At 38.0% G+C, this 25,740-nt stretch overlaps 1 protein-coding gene across 1 annotated transcript in view; it reads left to right on the top strand.

Moving 5' to 3' along the window:
* Window positions 1–25,740, top strand: part of PAPPA2 (pappalysin 2) — a 405,697-nt gene that overhangs the window by 133,141 nt on the left and 246,816 nt on the right. Inside the window, exon 3 of the mRNA XM_054455365.1 lies at window positions 15,875–16,946. Coding sequence (XP_054311340.1) covers window positions 15,875–16,946 — 1,072 coding nt within the window. The remainder of the gene's footprint in view (window positions 1–15,874; window positions 16,947–25,740) is intronic.

Below are 25,740 nucleotides of genomic sequence, written 5' to 3'. Positions count from 1 at the left end.
CTTCATAGACAGGATGAAACTTAAGGTAAGTTTTGAAGGGCATATCCATAGAAGGGAGGCATTTCAGACAAAGAGAGAGATATGTATTGATAACGTATATCAGGCCTATATAACCTCTCAGAAAGGGGCACTTTTTGCTTTTCCATTTAGTAAACACTCTGAAATAAGTTGGCACAATGTTCCTGAAATACCTGGCTTTGAGGAAGAAAAGGGTATGATATGGCGCCTTTCCCCTTTTGTCGCTACCATAAAATAAGAACACCAAGGACAGGTGGATTTCTGACAGTTCTTACAAGATATTTTTCTCACTTTTTAATTAACTTTTATAATTCCCAGGGTGGATTATACTTTTCCTCCTCATTAGGGTGGTGGGGGCACTTTTGAAGGATAACCCACTCTATCTGGTCTTGTGGTCAGGTGACTCCATTCTGTCAAAACCCACAGACAGAAGGTTCCAGTAGGGGAAAGGGGAGCTTTCTAGTAGAGAAAGGGTGAACAATCAGAGCATTTGAGAGGCAGAAGCAGTCCCTAGCTGGGCTATCTCACTTTTCTTTTTGTTACATTCCCATCAAATACAGATTTCTACTGTGCCAGGTACATACCAAATGGGGAACAGGAAAAAGGAGGAAGTGGGGATTGAAGCCGCTTGTTTGGAAGTGAGTTTTCTGTTGTATGCTCTTCCCATTAGCCCCTCCTTATCTTGGGGTCCTCTAGAAGTGATTACTAAATGTTATGTGTCAAAAGCCTGCAGGGTCACCCATAAATTTTACCAAATGTTCGGCAAGGCAGCCTGTCAATTTAGTAATGGCCAACAGGGAGACATAAACAGCTGGGCCAGCCACTCTGTTCTTTCCTCCAAACTATTTCCTGGTGTGGATGTCAGTCTATACATTTTTTTGAGTCAGATCCCAGTCATCTGCTAGTAGTGGTCTGCAAATTTGTTAATGTCACACTCACCAGCCCATGTCACTCTTCTTGCCCCAAAATAACAATTAAGAACTAATTATTTAGTATTTAAAATGTTTTCGTGTAGTAGAAAGAGCATGGGCTTTTTGTCAAATAGACTCGGTTTTGATACCTTTCTGGCATTTGCTAACCGTGAGATGGTGGATAACTTGCTCAACTTCTCTGATTCTCAGTTTTTTGGTCTGATACACTCAGCTCATACATTTATGGCAGAGGTTAATAGAGTGGCACGTGTGCAACATCTAGAGCAGCAGACATTTGCAATTTTTCGTTTAGTTTTTAAATCGATATGTAATAATTGTATATATTTATGAAGTATGTAGTGATCACATCTCAGTAATTAGCATTTCCTTCATCTGAAACATTTATCTTTTTTTGTATTGGGAAAATTCAATATCTTCTCTTCTAGCTATTAAAAAATATATCATATATTATTTTAACCATAGTCATCCTACAGTTCTATAGAGCACTAGAACTTATTCCTCCTACCTAGCTGTAGTTCTGTATCCTTTAACAAATTTATCCCTATCTCCCTCTTCCTGCTACCCTTCCAAGCCTCTAAAACCTCTGTCCTACCTTTTACTTCTAAGAGATCAACTTTTTAAGCTTCTGCATATGAATGAGAACATGAAATGTTTAACTTTCTGTTCCTGGCTTATTTCACTTAACATAATGTCCTCCAGTTCTATCTGTGTTGCTGCAAATGACAGGATTTCATTCTTTTTTTATGGCTGAATAATATTAAATTGTGTTTATACACTGCATTTTCTTTATCTATTCATCCGTTGTTGGGCACTTGGGTTGATTCTGTATATTGGCTATTGTGAACAGTGCTGCAAAAACATACTGATTTCCTTTGCTTTGCATAAATGCCCAGTAATAGGACTGCTGAATTATAGGATAGTTCTATTTATAGTTTTATGAAGAACCTCCATGCTGTTCTCCATAGTGGCTGTACTAGTTTACATTCCCACTAACAGTATATAAGAGTTCCTTTTTCTCTTCATCATTGCCAGCATTTTTTTTTTGTCTTTTTAATAATAACCATCCCAACTGGGGTAAAATGATATCTTATTGTGATTTTGATAGGCATTTCCCTGATAATTAATAATGTTGAGCAGTGTTTCATATATTTGTTGGCTATTGTATGTCTTCTTTTGAGAAATATCTGTTCAGATCATTGCTCATTTTTTCATCTGATTATTTGTACTTTTGCCATTGAAATGTTTGAGTTTTTTGTATATTCTGGATATTAAACCACTGTTGGATGAATAGTTGCAACTATTTTCTCCCATTCTTTAGATTGTCTTTTCACTATTTCAGTTGTTTCTTTTGCTGTGCAAAAGCTTCTATTTCAATAGTTTTTTCATTTGTTGCCTGTGCTGTTGAAGTCTTATTCATAAAATCTTTTCCCAAACCAACATCCTGAAGTGTTTCCCCTATATTTTCTTCTAGCAGCTTTATCGTTTTGTGTCTTACATTTAGGTCTTTAATCCATTTTGAATTTTTTTTTTAATAGGGTGAGAGGTGGGAGTCTAGTTTCCTTCTTCAGCATATGGGTATCCAGTTTTCTGAGCACCGTTTATTGAAAAGATTTTCCCTTCCGCAATCAACGTACTTGATACCTTAGTCAAAAATCAGTTGTTGTAGATACATGAATTAATTTCTGGGTTCTCTATTATGTTCCATTGGTCTATTTGCCTATTTTTATGCCAGTACAATGCTATTTTGGTTACTATAGCTTTGTAGTAAATTTTAAAGTCTGGTAGTGTGATGCCTCCAGCTTTGTTCTTTTTGCTCAGGATTGTGTTAGCTATTTGAGGTCTTTTGTGGTTCCCTGCAAAATTTTAGGATTGTGTTTTCTATTTTTATGAAGAATGTCATGGTATTTTGACAGGAGTTGCATTGATATGTACATTGCTTTTGTTAGCATGGTCATTTTCACAATATTCTTTAAATCCATTAATATGAGATGTCTTTTCATTTATTTGTGCCTTCTTTATTTCTTTCATCAGTGTGTTATAGTTTTCCTTGTAGAGATCTTTTACATCCTTGGTTACACTTATTCCCAGGTATTTTATTGCTTCTGTAGCTATTCTAAATGAGATTCCTTTCTTGATTTCTTTTTTAGATTGATCGCTGTTAGCATATAAAAATGTTACTGATTTTGGTATGTTGATTTTGTATCCTGCACCTTTACTGAATTTATCAGTTATAAGTTTTTGTTTTTTTTAAATTTTTATTTATTTTTTGGGGGGGTAGAGTGTTTAGATTTTTCTTTTTTTCTTTCTTTCTTTCTTTTTTTTTTTTTTGAGACGGAATCTCACTCTGTCACCCAGGCTGGAGTGCAGTGGCACAATCTCGGCTCACTGCAAGCTCCGCCTCCCGGGTTCACGCCATTCTCCTGCCTCAGCTTCCCGAGTAGCTGGGCCTACAGGTGCCCACCACCAGGCCCGGCTAAATTTTTTTTGTATTTTTAGTAGAGACGGGGTTTTACCATGTTAGCCAGGATAGTCTCGATCTCCTGACCTTGTGATCCGCCCACCTTGGCCTCCCAAAGTGTTGGGATTGCAGGCGTGAGCCACCGCGCTTGGCCTAGGTTTTTCTTTATGTAAGATCACTTCATTTACAAATGGACAATTTTACTTGCTTCTTTCCAATTTGGATGCCTTTTGTTTTCTTCTCTTGCCTAATTGCTCTGGCTAGGACTTCCAGTGCTATGTCAAATAAGAGTGGTGAGAGTGGGCATCCTTGTCTTTTTCCAGTTCTTAGAGAAAACACTTTTTGCTTTTCCCTGTTCAGTATGATATTAGCAGTCACTTATGGCCTTTATTGTGTTAAGGTACTTTCTTTCTACCTAATTTATGAAAGATTTTATTATTAAAGGATGTTGAATTTTATTAAATGCTTTTTCCGTAATATATTCGCTGAAATGAATAAATAATTTTTGCACCATTTTTGCATCTCTGGGATGAATCCCACTTGATCATAGTGTATGTTTCTTTTTGATGTGCTGTTAGATTTGGTTTGCTAATATTTTGTTGAGGATTTTAACATCTATATTTATTGGATATTGGTAGGTAATTTTCTTTTTTTGCTGTATCCTTGTCTGGTTTTGGTATTAGGGTTATGCTGGCCTAGCAGAATGAGTTTAGAAGAACTGCCTTGCCTTAAATTTTTTTGGATTAGTTTGAAAATAATTCATATTAGTTATTTAAAGTTTTGTTTGAATTTTATAGTGAAGCAGTGAAGACTTTTCTTTGTTGAGATACTTTTTAAATCACCAATTCAGTCTTGTTACCTGTTATTGATCTGTTCAAGTTTTTTATCTCTTCTTGGTTAAATCTTGGCAGGTTGCATGGTCCAGGTATTTATCCATTTCCTCTAGGCTTTTTAATTTATTGAAAGATTCATAATAGTCTCTAATGATATTTTGTATTTCTGTGGCATGAATTATAACATCTTCTCATTTCTGATTTTATTTATTTGGGCCTTTTTCTTTTTTTAACTCTAGCTAATGGCTTGTCCATTTTGTATATCTTTTCAAAAAACCAAGTTTTTGTTTCATTGAACTTTCTTAGTCTCTCTTTTGTTTATTTTTCCTTTTATTTTCATTTATTTCCTTCTACTAATTTTTGGTTTTGTTTGTACTTGCTTTTCTCATCGTTTGAGGTGCATTGTTATGTTGTTATTTTTTGAAATATTTCCAATTTTTGATGTAGGTTTTTATTGCTATAATCTTGTCTCAATACTGCTTTGGCTGTGTTCCATAGGTTTTGGTATGTTGTGTTTCTATTTTCATTTTTTTGAGAAATTTATGTATTATCTTATTATTTCTTCACCCATTAGATATTCAGGAGTATGTTGTTTAATTTCCATGTATTTTTATGGTTTCAAAAATGTTCCTATTATTATTATTGATTTTTCATTTTATTCCATTGTGGTCAGATAAGATATTTGATGTTATTTATTTTATTTGTTTATTTATTTTTTAGCGACATGGTCTCACTATGTTGCCTAGATTGGTCTTAAACTCCTGGGCTCAAGTGAGCCACCTGTCTCGGCCTACCAAAATGGTGGGATTACAGGCATGAGCCACTGTGTCTGGCTGACGTTGATTTTTAAAATTATTTTGAGGCTAGGCATAATGGCTCACACCTGTAATCCTAGCACTTTGGGAGGCTGAGGTGGGAGGACTGCTCAAGCCCAAGAGTTTGAGACCAGCCTGGGCAACATAGTAAGACCCTATCTCCACTAAAAATTAAAAAATTAGGTAGATGTGGTGGCATACACCTATAGTCCCAGCTACTTGAGAGGTTGAGGTGGGAGGATTGTTTGCACTCAGGAGGTTGAGGCTGTACTGCCACTGAACTCCAGCCTGAGAGACAGAGCAAAACCCTCTCTAGAAAAAAAATTGCATTGACACCTGTTTTGTGTCCTAATGTTTGGCCAATACTGGAGAATGTTACATGTACTGATAAAAAGAATGTGTATTCTGCAGCTGTTGTGTGAAATGTTCTGTAAATTTCCATTAGATCCATTCAGTCTATAGACCAGTTCAAATCTTATGGGCTTTTTAGTTGATATTACATCTAGTTGATCTGTCCAATGCTGAGAATGGGTATTGGGGTCTAGCTCTCCCTTTAGATCTGATAATATTTGCTTTATATATCTGGGTGCTCTTGTGTTGGGTGCATATGTACATACGTAATTGTTATATCCTCTCGCTGAATTGATCCTGCTGTTATTATATAATGCATTTTTGTTTTTCTTTTTAGTTTTTGACTTAAAATCTGTTTTATTGTATATAAGTATAGCTTCTCCTGTTCATTTTTTATTTCCATTTGCATGGAATATTGTTTTTCACTTTCAGTCTATGCGTGTCTTTACAGGTGAATTGAGTTTCTTATAGGCAACATATAGTTGGATCTTTTAAAAATCCCTTTGGTCAATGTATATTTTTTAGTTGGGGAATTTAGTTCGTTTTATTGATTGTTTCTCATTGTTTTGTATATTCTTTATTTCTTACTTTCTCTCTTTGTTTATTTTTGTGTTTGGCATGGTTTTCTGCAGTGATAAGGTTTAATTTGTTTCTTTTTCTTTCTTTTTTATTTTTTTGAGATGGTGTCTTGCTCTGTCGCCCAGGTTGGAATGCAGTGGTGCGACCTTGGCTCAGTGCAACCTCTGCCTCCTGGGTTGAAGCAATTCGCTGCCTCAACCTCCTGAGTAGCTGGGATTACAGGTGTGCACCAGCACACTTGGCTAATTTTTGTATTTTGTATTTTGTATTTTAGTAGAGATGGGTTTTCACCATCTTGGCCAGGCTGGTCTTAAACTCCTGACCTTGTGATCTACCCATCTTGGCCTCCCAAAGTGCTAGGATTACAGGCATGAGCCACTGTGCCTGGCCTGATTTGTTTCTTTTTTGTATATTCGCTCTATCTGCAAGTTTTGTACTTTCATATGTTTTCATGAACACATGCAGTTACTATCTTTTTGCTTCCAGAGGTAAGACTCCCTTAAACATTTCTTGTAAGGCTGACCTAGTGGTGATGAATTCCCCAGGTTTCTGGTTATCTGAGAAAAACTTTATTTCTCCTTCATTTCTAAGAATAGCTTTGCTGGGTATAGTATTCTTGGCTGATGGATTTGTTTGTTTTTTTTCTTTTAGTACTTTGAATATTTCATTCCATTCTTTCTGGCCTGTACATTTTTTGCTGAGACATCTGCAATTAGGCTAATGGGTATTCCGTTATATGTGACTTGGTATTATATTTTTCTCTAGCTATTTTTGTCTTTGACTTTTGGCAAAACTCAAATATGCCTTGGAGACGACTTGTTTGGATTAAATATATTTGGAGACTTTTGAGTTTATTGGATCTGAATGTCTACCCCTTTTCTAAGACATGAGAAGTTTTTCACTATTATTTCATTAGATAAGTTTCCCTCACCTTTTCTTTTTTCTTCTCTTTCTGCAACTCCCATAATGCCAATATTTGTTCACTTACTGATGTTTCATACATTTTTGTAGGCTTTTTTTTATTCTTTAAAATATATATTTTTTGTCTGCCTGAGTTATTCCAAAAGATCTATCTTCAAGTCCATAAATTCTTTCTTCTACTTGCTCTAATTTGTTGTTTAAGTTCTTGATTGTACTTTTTATTGTTTTATTCATTGAATTATCCAGCATCAAGATATCTGTTTGGTTCTTTTCTTATGATATTTCTTTATTGAATTTCTCATTCAAATAATGAATTTTTTAATTTTGTTTAATCATCTATCTGTCTCTTAATATCTATCTCTTATATCTGTTATCTATCTCTTATATCTCACTGATTTTCCTTAAGATTATTATTTTGAATTGTTTTTAGTATTTTGTATATTTCTTTATAATTGAATTTCATTACTTTAGAATTGTTTTGTTCCTTTGGAGGTGCAATGTTTCCTTGATTTTCTGTTTGATATGTTCTTACATTGATTTCTGTGCATCCAGTAGAACAGTCACCTCTTCCAATTTTATGAAATAGATTTATAGAAAAAGGCTTAGTTCTTTTTCTGTGTGTTCGTGTGTTTTGTTTTTTACTTTTACATTTGTTTTAATTTACATGTTTGATAAAAATTGTTCAGATATTTTGCCTCAAATACAATTCTATTTTTTTTTGGCAGTAAATCCAGGAAGGATTATTTTTTATTAGACTTTTTTCTTCAAAAAAAAAAAAAAAAAAAGAAACAGGGATACATGTGCAGAATGTGCGGGTTTGTTACATAGATATTTGTATGCCATGGTGGTTTGCTGCATCTATTGACCCATCCTCTAAGTTCCCTTCCCTCACCCCCATACCCTAACAGGCCCTGGTGTGTGTTGTTCCCCTCTCTGTGTCCATGTGTTCTCAATAGTCAGCTCCCACATATGAGTGAGGACATGCGGTGTTTGGTTTTCTGTTCCTGTGTTAGTTGGCTGAGGATGATGACTTCAAGCTTCATCCATGGCTGTGCAAAGGACATGATCTCTTTCCTTTTTATGGCTGCGTAGTATTCCATGGTGTATATGTACCACATTTTCTTTATCCAGTCTATCACTGATGGGCATTTGGGTTGGTTCCATGTCTTTGCTATTGTAAATAGTGCTGCAATAAATATATGTGTGCATGTGTCTTTATAGTAGAATGATTTATATTTCTTTGGGTCTATGTCCACTAATGTGATTGCTGGGTCAAATGGTATTTCTGGTTCTGGATCCTTGAGAAATCACCATACTGTCTTCCACAGAGGATGAATTAATTTACATTCCCACTGACAGTGTAAAAGCTTTCCTATTTCTCCACATCCTCGCCAGCATCTATTGTTTCCTGATTTTTTAATAATCACCATTATAACTGGCATGAGATGGTGTCTCATTGTGGTTTTGATTTGCATTTCTCTAATGATCAGTGATGTTGAGCTTTTTTTCATATGTTTGTTGGCCACATAAATGTCTTCTTTTGAGAAGTGTTTGTTCATACCCTTGGCCCACTTTTTGATGAGTTGTTTGTTTTTTTTCTTGTAAATATGTTTAAGTTCCTCATAAATTCTGGATATTAGACCTTTGTCAGATAGATAGATTGCAAAAATTTTCAACCATTTTGTAGGTCGGCTGTTCACTCTGATGATAGTTTCTTTTGCTGTGCAGAAGCTCTTTAGTTTAATTAGATCCCATTTGTTGATTCTGGCTTTTGTTGCAATTGTTTTTGGCATTTTTCTCATGAAGTCTTTGCCCATGCCTATGTTCTGAATGGTATTGCCTAGGTTTTCTTCTAGAGTTTTTATGGTTTGGGGTTTTACATTTAAGTCTTTAATCCATCTTGAGTTAATTTTTGTGTAAGGTGTAAGGAAGGGGTTCAGTTTCAGTTTTCTGACTATGGCTTGCCAGTTTTCCCGGCACCATTTACTGAATAGAAGATCCTTTCCCCATTGCCTATTTTTGACAGGTTTGTTGAAGATCAGATGGTTGTAGATGTGTGGTGTGATTTCTGAGGTCTCTGTTCTACTCCATTGGTCTTTATGTCTGTTTTGGTAATAGGAGGACCGTGCTGTGTTGGTTACTGTAGACTTGTAGTATGGTTTGAAGTCAGGTAGCATGATGCCTCCAGCTTTGTTCTCTTTGCTTAGGATTGTCTTGGCTATACAGGGTCTTCTTTGATTCTATATGAAATTTAAAATAGTTGATGGGAGCAGCAAACCAACATGGCACACGTATACCTATGTAATAAACCTGCATGTTGTGCACATGTACCCTAGAAATTAAAGTATAATAATAAAATTTAAAAAAAGAAATTTAAAATAGTTTTTTTTTCTAATTCTGTGAAGAATGTCAATGGTAATTTGATGGGAGTAGCATTGAATCTATACATTACTTTGGGCCGTATGGCCATTTTCACAATATTGATTCTTCCTATCCATGAGGATGGAATGTTTTTCCATTTGTTTGTGTCCTCTCATATCCTTGAGCAGTGATTTGTAGTTCTTCTTGAAGAGATCCTTCGTATCATTTGTTGGCTGTATTCCTAAGTATTTTATTCTCTTTGTAGTGATTGTGAATGGGAGTTCATTCATGATTTGGTTCTCCACTTGTCTGTTGTTGGTGTAAAGGAATTCTTGTGATTTTTCACATTGATTTTGTATCCTGAGACTTTGTTGAAGTTGCTTATCAGTTCAAGAAGTTTTTGGGCTGAGATGATGGAGTTTTCTAAATGTAAAATCATGTCATCTGCAAACAAAGAAAACTTGTCTTCCTCTCTTCCTCTTTGAATACCCTTTATTTCTATCTCTTGCCTGATTTCCCTGGCCAGAACTTCCAATACTATGTCAGATAGGAGAGGTGAGAGAGGGCATCATTGGAAAAAGACTTATTTCTATAGATGGATCTTAGGGTGTCAGTTAGGTAGGATGTCTTGGCTTTAATTCCACATGGACACAGTAGTCTCTAGTCAGTTTCTTCAGCTGTAATTCATGCTAGTGATTTTTGTATCTCAGTGGCCTAGGCTGCAAGAGTTTGTGGCAGCAGTGGCACAACTTTGCTGGATGTGTGCTTGCTGGGCTATTTCTTAGGTGGAGGGAGGGATGTGAGTGCACATAATGTCCATGGTAAGTCAGCTAGCTGGGGGTCTGGCTCACTGAGGTTGGGGCTATGAGCCTGTTACTCTGGCCAGGGGTGTGGGCATACAGCTGCTTGGCTGCCCTGGGGGTGTGTCCTTGAGGGGCAAGCCCACTGGGCTGTTTTTCAGGCCTCAGGAACAGGCACACAGTCATTTGGTCAGTCCGAAGATGTGTCTGCCCAAGGTGGCCTGCCAAGCTGGTTTTCAGGACTTTGTTGTGGGTGGGGGCATGTCCACCAGGGATAGAGTTGCACACAGTAGACAAATTATAAAAGATAATTCAAGTCTCTTTATCTCTTTTTGGCGTAAGCAGCAGATACCCTGAGCATCAAGAAAAAACTCAAGTAATGGAAAGAAGCAGGATTACTACTTTACAAGGGCCACATTCAAAACTTTTTTTTTCATGAAACAGCTGTTTGTAACTCTATCTATAATGTTCACTGCTTTATTAGAATTTTTCATAGTCTCTTTGGAGGACTATATTCCAGTTTGAGAGAAAACCTTTCTCCTTGAGGATAATTGACTCTATCAATTCCAAGTGCTGGTAATTAATGATAGTAGGGAACTGGATGCAAATGATGTTTGCTAAGACCCATGTGAGCATATTGCTCTGTTAAGAGACCCATGGTCTCTAAGGACAATTTTTGGAGTTGAGAGCAGGAATACAATTAATGAGATATCCTCCCTCAATTTACTTTCTCTGAAAACTCAGATTAAATACAAGGTAAGGTGCTTAAACAGTTTTAAATTTAGTAAACATATATGATGGAAGCCAGTTGAGAAAATGATTTTTACAGTTTTAAGATGATGTGGTCCAAATGTTTGGCTTCCACACTACCACCATCTTTTGAGTTACATCATTTGATCTGATTTTTCTAATCCATGGGCTATCATAGTTCAGTTTAGTGTTGAGTAATTTCATAAATCATATTCATGTACTGGTCCCTCTGTTCTTTCCAAGAATGTGGCTTTGATGAATAAACAACAGTTATAACATGTTTGTTTCTATCTCACGTACATCCAAAATTATAAAATCTCAATGTTGCACAAACTCAAGAGTTTCACCAAGTATATTGTATTGGCTTGGACTTCGTTGGTTTTGTCAGTCTTTATTCTGCTAGACTGAGAAGAAGAAGTCTCCTAAATGTGTGATTCTGTAATTTTTCCTTTGAAACAAAGTTCATCTTGCTTTTTCTTAATGAGGTCAAGAAAGTAGGGCTGAGGGTCCCTCCTGAGAGCGTGTGGGGACCTGTGCAGGCTGCTCTATGACCCCAATTTGTAGCTAGAGAATGAGGAAGAGCAGACCTGGGATGGACACATTTTGTTCACAGGTACAGTTGGTCACTGGGTCCTCCAGTAGACATGTTATGGCTGAAAACTGAGAGTATAGGCAATATTTACCCCCTTTTAAATTACAGAAAATGATATTATCAGCAGAGCAGCCACATTTAACTTTAGTAGTCAAAAGGAAAAGGAGACACTTGGCAGCTTGCAATTGCTTTCCTTTTTAGTCTTTACAGTAATGGAATCAACTCAAACTGGTTCATCAGAGCCAATTGTACACATCTCTTCCCAAACCCATGTTCAGTGACATCATACTGGTAACTTAAAATTGGCCATTGTGGGAGTAATTTGTATCACAGAAATTGGCAAATGTTGCAGATCAGGACTTGGATTTTTTTTTTAATCTTCAGAGGACCAGTTGTTAAATATTTACTAGCATACTACTGGTTTTATATCTAATTTGTTATTTCCTTTGATAACACATCATGAAACTCCTTCTCCTCATCATAGCTAATGTTTATTAATCACTTTATTTGAGCTGAACACTGTGCTAAGATACTTCACATGTGTTATTTTATTTAATTCTCACAACAACCTCATGAGGTTTAAGTCTCAGCTTGTGGTTGAAGGACGCTGAAGATGCACAGATTTTATTTCTCAGGTAAAACTTTCAAATAAGGGAACCAGAGCTCAATAAGGTGATATAACTTTTTTTTTGAGATGATACAGCATGTAAGTGGTAGATTGTAGAATATAATTTCTGGCTGACTCATGCTTTTAACCACATGCACTATGGTCTTTCCCAGCATAGGTTTTGTAGAAAACTGTTCTGGGCTCAAAATAATGATATCTTGGTTCTAGTGCACTCTCTGCACCCAGTCTGACACCTAATCTCTCAGAGCCTCAGTGTCTGCATCTATAAAATAAGGCCAATGATAATAACTCTGCCTGCCTCAGAGGATGGTTTTACCACTTAAATAATAGTGTACAAAAGATTTATTTGGAAAGCTTAAGGACTATATAAATGGGAGATAACATTACAGGCTAAGTAAAAGTAAATATAGTCACACACACGCACACACACACACACACACAAAATTCCAGTGTAGAAGATTTGGCTGAAGTGAGTAATTTATATAAAGGCAGGTTCTGAGGACTCTTATAATGAATATTACTGGGTAAACTGGCAGGATGTTGGGCTTGGCAATATCTGATTTTATCTCTTGGAATTCTTTGGCTTTGGCACTCTCTAGCCTTCCCAGACAGTCTGACTGGTGATCAAGGTAGCCCTAATCTCATGGGCAGATTTGGGTGGTGGATGCCTTCTAGGAATCAAATTGTTAACAAGACAGGTCAGTGTTGGGAAGTTGACATTTAATGACTTTAGGGAGAATTTCTGCTATGTTATGACCATGTTTTAATAAAGAGGTCCTTTTGCTGCTCCCATAGCTATTTATACTTTCAATAGTCAGCATACTCCATTGTTATTAATTTCAGGTTTATTTTCTGCACTATATTGAACTCTCCATGATATCATATAATTATTTGATCACTGTAGAATCTCCAGCACCAAGTACTGAGATTGGCAGATAGTATTGCTTTGTAAATATCTACCAAACTTGCCCTTGCATGGGTGAGCTAACTTAGTCTGTTTCTGTGCACTTATTCATAACAGGTCCTTGTTTATCCTAACTACTTCTCATTCCATTAGTTTGCTGAATTAATGAACAAGTATGTATCACTGTTGCATAGGCACCTTGGACAAATCTAAGATCCCTGATCTAGTATAATTTTTAAACAAATGATTTAAAAGAATTTCAGATGATCTTTACATTTTCATGTCTGATTTAACTTACCATTGATATCAATCTTGCTAACTTTCCTTCACTGGATGAAAAATACTAAGGCTCTCAACTTATGTCTTCTGCATTTCGTTCTACTAAGCGCAGTGAGGAACTTGATTTCTTTTATAATATGGTATAAGCTCTCAATATGGCTTCAAAATAGTCTGTATTTGTGAAAGCTTCACATGTGACTCTGATCCACAACTAGAGTTGCTGGCATTAAGTTAGAGAATTCTATTTGTTAAGTATGCCTTTTTAACTGGAAGGAGTGCAGGATAGTGCTTCAGCAACTATGTACTCTATTTTCCTACAGATGAAGTATGAACAATGGTAATAAAGCAAGTAAAATGTAGTTATCTAAGCAGCTAGTGAGGTTCTTCATTTGCTGCTTGGACATCTTAATAAATTAGAGAGCAAATAATCATTACTTTGGTAATCATTCAAAATAATACTTCTACATACTGGCTACATCTCACAACTATTATAGATGATGTTAGTGCTCTTGGCTATAAATCTTTTTTGATGTAATTGCTAAAACTTACACTAATCAGAACTAGACTAGTATAATCAGAGTGGTCCATCTTCTATTTATTATTTCAAGAAGTTAGAAATATCATTTCAGATACATTATTAATAACTTTATACCTTTCTATGAGACAAATAAGAACAATTATATTTTTGATAATAGACTAGAAGTTCTAAGGACAGCAAATTAAAGTGTTTAAAATTGCAAGTAGATGTCTGGCAGGTAATCATGCTAATTATCTGGTAACTTATATGTCAAGCCTAACAATTTATATCTGAATGCATGCATCTACCTGTTTGTATGCATCAAATATAAAGTAACCTCCCCAGTACTTTCTCTTAAAGATCAGCAAATAGCTGATAGATTAATAACTCCATGGTCCTGATATTCAATATTGCAGCCCATGTGCTCATAGGTCAGACAGATAATTAAAGCTACTTACTACTTATTAAAATAAGTGGACCAGGAGAAAGTATGAATCAGGGAACTTAGTATTAATCTCACTAGATTTGTTTGCTTTTTTGAAAATCCTCTCAATACAAAAGTTTGCAGAGGAGTATTCCTTACACTTCTTTAACAGATAGACCCCAGTGTGAAAACAATAACAACTAAAACCCCAGAACCAAAATCAGAACACCCCATTGTACTGTAACTAGTCATCACTAGTAATTCAAACTATAGTTGTTAGAATTACTGGGTTAGGGAGGAAATATTTTTGCTAAAAAGTACTTTTATTTTATAAACCATGAGTTATTAATTTATGCTGAAGACAGAAGAGAAGATATTCTATCACTTTTGGAAATATAACACTTGTAAAGCACTTACCTGCCATCAGAATAGGAAGCCTCATGGGTTATAAATCTAGACTGCCTAAGGAGAATTATTGTTGGACTGGATTGTATAGGAGATCAGTGAACAAATAAAAGTCTTATTTAACAAGCTTGGGGAGAATGACTCTTGATGTTTACCCAGGCATCTGATCCAAAGACTAGTATATTTTTCCATCATTTATTCATCAGTGCAAGCAATATTTATTAAGCATTTCCTATGTGATGTACTGACTTCATGTGATTTATTAGTAAAAGCTATTCCTGAGAGACTATGTACTAGAAGAGGTACTGAGGAGGAGATGGTGGGTAAACTGAAGATGGGTTAGTAGGAACATTTAAGGCTTCCAAACTGCCTGAGTCCCAACCGTGATCACGCCACATCAGAAAGTTTGTGTCTGTTCCTGCTGCCAACTTATTAATGATCTAACTGTTTATGGGTGTTCTACCCTTTGTTTATTCCACTAGATTTAATAGCCCTGTGCCTGTAAATGCCCTGGGCCTGCCCTGAGCAAGGCAGGTAGTGTATGATAGGACCTTTACTAATCTGGAAACGGTCTGCTTCTGTACGGTGGTGGGTGGTATTGGATATAGAACAGTCATTCTACTAACTCAGTGATTAGTTTTTTAGGCTAGGACCATGGGGCAGTGCCATATTGCTTTCTCTGGGGAACAGTTGTTCACTGTAGATGGCTATCCTTACCCATGAGAGGTATTAGAGGGAATAGTGTGCTAGGAATCATGTCTGGGATGTTACCATCTTCTCTAAAAAGACTCCCTAATTAATCAACTCCTTGTTTTCCCTATGAGCATCATCCTTTTAATGTTCAGTAGAGAAAAATCACCTTCCAGAGGGTAGGAGATGGCTGTCATTTGCAATAAGTATGACTACTCTCATGGCTTCTGAGGAAATGGAAAAAGCTAGGATCAATGAGGAAAGGCATGGACTTAAAGCCAGTCATGAGCATGAAGCACATTCGTGATGGAGTGCTAGAGGATTCTTGCCATTTGCATTGAACATCTGCTTTCCAGCTTCCATTTTAGTTATGTAAACATACCAGAATGAGTTAACTTGGGTGGAATCTCAAATCATTCCTTTTGGGGATAGGACATGCCAGAACGGCCTGATATAGGGATATGAACAGGCATCTCAGGTGAGAAATCTGTGTCACTTACTTTATTCTCCATTAAAAACCTGCATTCTTGTTATTTACATGGGCTTTCTTCTCCCTTTCTCCATTCCTCTTTGTATCTGGTATCTATCTCTTCCCTCGATTCTTCCTTCTTTCCCAGGTGTGTTTGATAACTGCTCCCACACTGTCAGTGACAAAGGCTGGGCCCTGGGGATCCGCTCAGGGAAGGACAAGGGAAAGCGGGATGCTCGCTTCTTCTTCTCCCTCTGCACCGACCGCATGAAGAAAGCCACTATCTTGATTAGCCACAGTCGCTACCAACCAGGCACATGGACCCATGTGGCAGCCACTTATGATGGACGGCGCATGGCCCTGTATGTGGATGGCACTCAGGTGGCTAGCAGTCTAGACCAGTCTGGTCCCCTGAACAGCCCCTTCATGGCATCTTGCCGCTCTTTGCTCCTGGGGGGAGACAGCTCTGAGGATGGGCACTATTTCCGTGGACACGTGGGCACACTGGTTTTCTGGTCGACCGCCCTGCCACAAAGCCATTTTCAGCACAGTTCTCAGCATTCAAGTGGGGAGGAGGAAGCGACTGACTTGGTCCTGACAGCGAGCTTTGAGCCTGTGAACACAGAGTGGGTTCCCTTTAGAGATGAGAAGTACCCACGACTTGAGGTTCTCCAGGGCTTTGAGCCAGAGCCTGAGATTCTGTCGCCTTTGCGGCCCCCACTCTGTGGGCAAACAGTTTGTGACAATGTGGAATTGATCTCCCAGTACAATAGATACTGGCCCCTTCGGGGAGAGAAGGTGATACGCTACCAGGTGGTGAACATCTGTGATGATGAGGGCCTAAACCCCATTGTGAGTGAGGAGCAGATTCGTCTGCAGCACAAGGCACTGAATGAGGCCTTCAGCCGCTACAACATCAGCTGGCAGCTGAGCGTCCACCAGGTCCACAATTCCACCCTGCGACACCGGGTTGTGCTTGTGAACTGTGAGCCCAGCAAGATTGGCAATGACCATTGCGACCCCGAGTGTGAGCACCCACTCACAGGCTATGATGGGGGTGACTGCCGCCTGCAGGGCCGCTGCTACTCCTGGAACCGCAGGGATGGGCTCTGTCACGTGGAGTGTAACAACATGCTGAACGACTTTGATGACGGAGACTGCTGCGACCCCCAGGTGGCTGATGTGCGCAAGACCTGCTTTGACCCTGACTCACCCAAGAGGTAAGGGACTGGGGTTTGGGGTGTCCTACTTGTAGGATGCATTTCTAACATCATTTTATCTGTTTGGTTTTGGAGGCAAATGTGTTCACACACTCCCTGAATAAGACATTAATCCACCCCATCAGACAGTATTAAGCTTTTGTGAAGTGCTAGGTGTTCTGTTAGGTAATTAAGAACACAGATGACTGAGACAAGAGACAGTCCTCACAAAACTCACTGTTTGTGGGGCAGAAAGCTGTGTACACAGTGTGAAGCGCACCCAAAAGCATATCCACCAGGTACTTGGGGCACAGGAAAGCTAAACAACTTACTCTACCAGAGGAGGCCAGGAAATCTTCATGGAGAACAAACAAGGCATCCAGGCATAGAAACCAGTCAATACTAATTACATGTGACAATACTTCCTATAGTCTTAGCATCTTGGCAAAGTAATACAGATCTGTGAAAAGGTGTTAGGTCTATTTAGTCTAAGCAGTTCAGCAGTTTGGTAAAGTTTCGTGTTATATCTCGCCACTAGTCTCCTTTAGGTGACTGGGATCTTTCACTGTTGCCCCATTAAATTCCATTCTTTGTGCGGCATCCAGAAGGATCTTTTTAAAAAGGTAAGTTGGATCCTGTCATTTCTCGTCTTAAGATTTTTTCCTCCACTGCACTCAGAATACAATCTGAACCCCCTACCTGACACACAGCCTCTTAATGCAATCTGGCCTCTGTCTACCTCTCCATCCCCACCCACATAACACCGCCTCACTGACTTGATTCTGTTCCATTGAACAGATCAAGCTTTTTTCTGCCCTCAGGACTTTTATGTGCTGTTCCATCTTCTTGGAATCCTCCTTTCCTTAATATTCCCATGATGGGCTCTCTCTTGTCATTCAAATACCTACTTAGATGTTACCACCTGGGAGGCCTTTCCTAATCCCTCAAATTAAAGCATCTATCAATTACTGTTACATCAACTAATTTAAATTTCCTGTGTAACACTTAGTACTTCAGATAATTTTTCTTTCACATTCATGTGTTTTTCTGTTTTTCCTCTGTTTGGAATATCAGCTCCATGAGATCGGGTCCCTTGTCTATTCTGTTAACCACTATATTCCTAAGGCCTAGAATAGCAGCTGACATTTAGTTGTTTAAGTTGATGAATAAATGGATCTGATGTGTCTCTTGTTCTGAGACAGAAGACTTAAGAAGATTCTCATTTGATGGCTGTTGCAGGGGTTGGACATAATAGTGGAGGATAAGAAAGTAGGTAGGTAGCTAGTGAACTTGTTAATATGTGTATGTGGACAAGGTATCCCCAGTACACAACCGGTGCCTTTGTTCAAATTATGAAAAGGCTTACCTGACATAGGGTATAGGGCTGGTGGGAGGTGGGGGAACAGGATCTCAGCTCCCACCCAATGCCTTGATGGCTACTTTTGTATTGGACACCATTTGCACAAGTAGTTCATGGTATCCCTGTGTGTGGGGAGTCCTCTTGATATGAGTTACCACTCATAGAGTGGCCTGTACTTCAAGCATGTGGTATCAAAAATCGAATATACAATTTGGAATCAAGGGACATGGTTAAATTTTGGAGTCCTTGCTACTTAACTAGATTTGCAAGTTACGCAAGTCACGTTCAGAAACTCAGAAGTCTTGTCTATAAAGTAAGGATGATTACAGTAATACCTTGCATTATCAGTATTTTCAGATTATTTTGTGAATCAAATGAAATAAAGTATAGGAAAGTAGCTCTAAAGTTTTCAAAGCACACAAATAGTTCTAAAATAAGATTAGTTCTTATTATTAAGGCTGACAGATAGGAAGCTTTTATTTACATAGTAATGCAAAGAGAACTAATCAAATTATCAGAACTATTTGTATAAGAAAATTCTGTTTGGAACAATGAGAACACATGGACACAGGGAGAGGAACATCATGTACCGGGGTCTGTCACGGGCTGGGGGGCTAGGGGAGGGATAGCATTAGGAGAAACACCTAATGTAGATGATGGGTTGATGGGCACAGCAAACCACCATGGCACGTGTATACCTATGTAACAAACCTGCACGTTCTGCACATGTATCCCAGAACTTAAAGTATAATTTTAAAAAAAAGAAGAAAAGAAAATTGTGTTTGGGTTTGGTTTTTAGATTTTGGTAACCTTAAGCAGAAGCTAAACCTCACTAACAGCAGTGGTTAGCAACACTTAGGATCCCCCAGATAAATGAGAAAGTCTGGTCTCCTAGTTTATAGTAATAACCCACTGCCCTGTCTGAGAGAGCTGTCTTTCAAGGTACCCAGGTATTATTCTCCTCAGAGTTTCCCTTTATTTCTCTGAGTTCCTATCACACTGCCCTTATCTGGGTGTTTATAACTTACTCACCTCACTGCCTGCAGAAGGGGAACTCACTCCTATTTATAGACCCAGTAGTGTTTTGAACCTTTATTCATAAGTGACTCTTTTACCCCCCACATATAAAACCTGCTTTGTGGAATACAAAGGAAATATTTATACTTTTTGATAGTTAAAAATACTAACTCAAAGTAAAAAAGTGCTCATGGTTTAAAATATCAAATTATACCAAAAGACAGAAGGAAGAAAAACAGTGTCCTGCCTAACTCTTCCCCATTCTTCTCCACACTCTGTCCTTGCTCTGCACAGGTTACTATATTTATTTTTTTCACCGGTTTTTTTCTGGTAGTTTCCTGTACACCTCCAAATATTATATTTATATTGCTTGGTTCATCAATTTTAAACATTATCCATTGATTTCTTATGATAGAGACAAGACTAACTCTCTTACATTATCTCCTTCCTTGCCCTTTTATCCTTCCATATAATTACTATTTTTTGTTGAATCAATTGTATGTATTATAGTATTATGACTGTGAAATGTTAATTGTTGCAGAACAAAGTACTATTCTATTATTATATTTCTTTTTTGCACAGCTTCTTCCCATTCCCAGCCCCACCCCTTGAGTCTCTATTTTTCCTTCCTTCCTTCTTTTATTCTTTCTTGATATTCTTGATGGTTTTCAAATGCTTTATTTTACCCGCTAATTTGTAGAATATATTTATGAAAATGTTCCTCTCCTCTGAGCTGTTCTAACACTAAATAAAACTCTTCTTCTTCACCCTTAAAAAATGTTTTTTACACTCCTCTAGAGCTCTGCCTTCTAGTTAATTCTATTCTCTTCTTCCAGTCTTGGCCAGTTATCTTTAGGTATGCTGCACAGTTGTCATCCTGGGACTTCTCTTCAATGCGTTTTTTTTGGGGGGGTTAGAGCCACTGTGTCCTGAATTACATGAATATCTCTTAATTTACTACCTTATTTTACTGGAAAGCATCCTCAAGTAAATTTCTAAGAAAAGATGTTTCAGGTAATCTTTTCTGAAAATGCACTTCTCAGAATGTTTTTATTCTGCCTTCATACAAAATTGATAGTTTGACTTGGTATAAAATTTTGAATTGAAAAACAGTTTATCTCAAACTTATGAAGAAATTGATTAATTACTTATAGCTTCTGTTCTGATAATTGTGTGTATTTTTATAGGTGTGTGTGTGTGTGTATACATGTATACACCCATATATGTATATATGTATGTACATATATATATTTATATATATATATACACACACAAATATATTTGTATATTCTTTTAGAATCTTATCCTTAGCCTTGTTAGACTAGGGATTTGTAAGATTATTTTTTAGGGATTGCCTTTTATTGTTCTTTTGTTGAACACTGTTCAATTTGGACACTTATGCCCTTTGTCTCTGGAAAAATCTCTTAAACTGTTACTTTGATATTTCTTCATTCAGTTTTCTCTGTTCTCTTTGTTACCCCTGATACTCCTGGGGATGAATCTACTGAACTTAGTCTTTTTCTCTTTTCTCTCCTACGTTCTCTTTGTTAGTTTGTTCTACTTTTTTTTTTTTTGAGATTTCTTTGAGTCTTTCAATGCTTTTTTTACTTTTATATTTTAGCAATCATACTTTAAAAACCTTCTTATTCTTTGATTATTTTTAATGTAATCTTAAAAAATTTTAAGATAAGCATTTTCAAAGATAAAAATGTGATTCATTTGGAATTGTTTTTTTGTGTGTTATATCCAATGCATCTGAAGTCGACTTTTCTTTTTTACTATATTTTAAATTCATGACTATCCTTTATGCTGGTGACTTTCCTTAAATGTCTAATGCTTATTCACAGTAGAAACCACACTTTTAAATCTCTACCTATGACGATCTAAGAAAGAATAATTATCTATGAATTTTCTCTTTTGAAAAAAGAAATTTGAAGGCAGAAACATAGTGGAGGAGAGAGGTTTTCTTTCTTCGCAGCTCTCTTATACTTATTTTGTGTGTAGGTCTTTTCTGCCTTCCTTATGCTATTTTTTGTGCTGAATTTTTATTATTAAAAATATTAATTTTTTATGACTCTTGGCAAGAGCAATATTTTGAAAAATCATTATTTATCAAGCTTCTATGATGTGCTAGGCGTGGTAAGGTAAGCAGAGGGACACACATAAAGACTATGGAAAGGATAAGGGCTAACGATTTAGAGAAGTTCAGTAATTTTATCTAAATTCTCTGGGTTTAAATCCAGGCTGAGGCATTAAAAGCAGAACATGGGGGATGGCTTTTCTTTGTCATGGCTTAGATTGCCTGAAAGGACTTTTGATTCATAGAGATATAGATCTTTGGGCTTCCATGAGGTCCTGTGACTTGGTGGAGTTAGTCTCTGAACTAGATTAGCTTTGTAGAGCCTCCCTATTATTACAATTAAATCACAGAGCTCAAGCTCACAATTCCATTATACTGTTACTCTGAAAGGACTCAAACTTTGAGAAATGCTTTGCGAGTCATCTATTGAGTGGAGTGCTCCAGGCACAGAGTCTTTCCACTCACAGTGGAAGCACCTTCCACTGTCAGGGGAGAGTAGTAGAAAGTGGGGGACAGACCTACAAATAGATCACTAACATTCGAATGCAAGGGTTGATGTATGAACAACTCTCCTCACTTCCCAAATCCTGTTCAGTCTTCCTGCTATGGTTCCAATGTGTCTCCCAAAGTTCATATTTCCTGCTATGGTTCCAATGTGTCTCCCAAAGTTCATATGTTAGAAATTTAATACCTGAAGCAACAGTGTTGAGAGGTGAAAATGTTAAGAGACACTTAGGTCATGAGAGCTCTGCCCTCATGAATGGATTAATGCTGTTATCACAGGAGTGAGTTTCTGATAAAAAGATGAGTTTGCTACCCCTCTTTCATGTCTGCTTTCTTGCACTTCTGTCTTCTGCAATGGGATGATGAAGCAAGAGGACCTTCACTAGATGCAGGCCCCTCGAGCTTGGACTTTACAGCCTCCAGAACTGCAGGAAATTAATCTCTTTTTTTCATAAATTACCCATTCTCATGTATTCTGCTATGGCAGCACAAAACAAACAAAGATGCATTCCTACCACCCCCAGCAAGAAACCAGAAATCTAGCCCAAAGTAGTTCCTCTCCCAAACGCTCTGAGAGGAGAGAGAGCCTGACGAATCTGGCATCAAACATCTGTAACCCAGATGGGCCTATCAAAGGGAGAGTACTTATCAAGCTCTGGACTGGTCAGGAGGAGATATGAATTATAGATACATTACCCAGCCAGTTGAACAGACTTACCAAGATAAAGGAACTTGGAACTTGGCAGGGCTACATAAGCCAGATGTCTATTTCTACATAGTAGCTGCCCTGAGAGATGATCTGTGAGAGTTAAGGGAAGGAAGGGTGTTGAGTGTCCACTTCAGTAAAATCACAAATGTCATTGACTATTCTTGACTATTCCCTATGGTGCATACTAGGGAGCTGAGCCCAAAGGAATTTCTTTACCCTCAGGGGAACTTGTCTTCCCTGACCTTTGCAGGCTTCAGCTTCTTTTTGGTTATTAATTGTTTCTGTCACATTTCTCCCTAAAATTATGTCTCAGAGTTACAGTTCTTTGCTGCTGCACCTACTTTCCATCCCATGCCTTCTCTCCTTTTCACAATAGAGTTGAGCAAGTATTTCATTAAATCTGGAACTCTGCTTGTCTCTCTTTTTGGTTTCTATATCTCAGATCTCATAATATTGCTATAATGTGGAGAGAAGTCTCCAAATAAAAACAAATGGTTGAACAAGGCATCAATCATCTAGTGTCTGACCATGCTCTGAAGCAGACAATGGGGATACTGTATATTTGTTTTCTGTATATTTGTTTCTGAAGCCTGTGATGGGCTAACATCTCTATGTGTTGGCAACTCATTGTCTCTTCTTTGCCTCATTCCCTGAGGTTTCACTGGGGAGTTCAAGGGCAGAGGACTCTTACACATAGCAAGGCTTGCCCATGGCACACTCCCCTCTAAAGAAGTCCTCAAGAGGGTGGCTGGGAATTGTCCTGGGGGATATGGCAGAGAGTGGGTTCTGCAGGTATACACTAGAAAGGGTGTATCTTGGGACAGGAAGGTAGAGGCACATGGCATCAAAGGGAACAGGTGGAGAAGTTGGTGCTGCACAGACCTGGATGCTTTGGATTAGCTGTGCTTTGCTCACCCACAGTCGGAGGCTGTTGAGCCAAAGGCATGGTCAGGCTGGGCCCTTGCAGTGGCTGGTCTGTTAAACATCAGCCAGGCTTCATTATAGGTTTCTTTTGAAGTTGAGATTCAAAGTTCCCTGAAGCCAAAAAAAACACACGCAGGGAAAATAAGCGTAAGGGGTAGAAGAGGGCAGGAAGAAAAGAAGTGGAGGAGAAATTTTAAAACTAAACAGCGAAAAAAACTGCCAGTTCCCTCACTTCAAAATTCACAGGCAGTGTGAACTCTAGAGCAAGTGTCACCTTCTCATGGTCACGTCAACTGGCAATGGGAATAGAAGGAAAGAAATAAGAGGAGGTTCCATAGATAAGCACAGTAAGTTTACCTACAAATAGAAATGTCTCCTGTTTATTTTCCTATAAGCCAGTTTCTCCACAGTTCCAATAAGCACCGTATTATGGAGCAAATGAAATCCACAGTTTCTCTGTTCACCTGGCTTAGTGGACTTTCCTCCTCAGGTGAGTGGGGGGTGGGGGGGGGGTGGGGAGTGGTGGCTGTTTTTCTCCTTTTCATAGTTTATTTCTAGCCAAATAGACAGACTTGTGAGTGAGCCATGTAGTCTGTCTGGGTTAAAAATATTTCCTTTTAGAAATTTTTCCGGAGAGACCCCAGTCTCCAACTACACTCGGTTGTCCAAAATACTTCGGCTTTTTCCTAGGAGTTGGGGTGCTAGCCCTGGTACCTTGGCCAGATGCCAATCTGTCTCGGATGATTTCACTTACAGGTTCCTTCCTAGAATTTAAGCCTAAGAGTTTGAAAGACAGCTGCACACTTACACATTTTCTTTCTTTTTTCTTTGTCTTGGACTCTTGTTTGTAATTACTTCAGTGACTGGATATAAATGAAATCTTGTTGGTAGGTCTTCCTCTAACCAGGCCCTCATTCCCTTGATGTCAAAGTTGTAGAGTGGGTAGTGGGCAGGATATGTAGTTAGGGTGGCTGGCCATCAGGGGTTTTTCTGAGGTTCCATCAGAGCACCAGCCTCTGGGGGAAGTTCCTGATCTATTATTAATTTCAACTCCAAGGTTTCTCTCACTTCTTACCCAGAGCGCTGTCCAATGGTTGTGGATCTGATTTCCAGAGCCAAACACTTAAATAACTACTACTTATCCTTCATGTCTCAGCTAGAATGCACCTTCCTCCTTCTTGGGAGCGTTCTGTTGTCCTCAAATACAAATTAGCTACCTCATTCGTATCACTTCTCATCCCCCTATAGCCACCACCCTAATCCAGGTCCCCATCTTCACTCACCTGGATTATTGCAATAGTCTTTTAACTGGTCTCCCACTTTTGCCCTTGCACTGTTGCCCCGAGTCTATTTTTAACATAACAATCAGAGTAATCCTATTAGGGTATAACTCAGATCAAGTCATTCCTCTCCCCCTAATTCTCCAGCAGCTTACCAGCTTATTCAGAATCAAAGCCAACAGCATGACTCTGATCTATAGGGTCATATAGCATCAGTCATTTTTGTGGCCTCACCTCTTACCATGCTCCTTATTGCACTCCAGCCACACTGGCCTTCTGGCTTGCCAGATGTACTCCTACTGCATGAACTTTTCAGTGGCTTTTCACTTTTCTGGGATATTCTTCCTCCAGATTTCTACACAGCTAACTTTCCCACTTTCTTCTGGTCTTTTTTCAAAGTGGGTTTCTAGGTGAGGCCTTCTCTGGAGACCTCACGTAAAATTGTACACATTGTCTTGGCTCTTTATGGTTTCTTCTCCTGCTTTATTTTTCTTTTTAGAATTTATCACAAACATGCTATTTTGTTTATTTTGCTTAATATTCATTTTCTCCACTAGAAAGTAAATTCTACCAGGGAAAGGGTTTTTATACGTTTGGGTGACTCTCATACTATAACACCTACAACAGCAAAAGGAACAGACTAAGTATTCAATAAATAATTGTTAAAGAAAGGAATGTTCTTACTCTAGTACAGTGGTTGGCAAACTATGGACCATGGATCAAATCTGGCCTATCACGTGTTTTTGTAAATAAAATTATTTTGGAATACAGTTACACTCACTTGTTTACATATTGTCTATGGCTGCTTTCATGTGGCAGAGTTGTGCAGTTAAAACAAAGACCACGTGGCCCACAAAGCCTAAAATATTTACTATCTGGCCCTTTATGAAAAAAACTGCCAACCCCTGCTTAAATACATATTTATCATACCATACTGTAAC

Source organism: Pongo pygmaeus, chromosome 1 (genome assembly GCF_028885625.2).
Source record: "Pongo pygmaeus isolate AG05252 chromosome 1, NHGRI_mPonPyg2-v2.0_pri, whole genome shotgun sequence".
Taxonomy (NCBI): domain Eukaryota; kingdom Metazoa; phylum Chordata; class Mammalia; order Primates; family Hominidae; genus Pongo; species Pongo pygmaeus.
The sequence above is the reverse complement of the archived record's forward strand: the minus strand, read 5'-3'. Positions and strand labels throughout refer to the sequence as shown.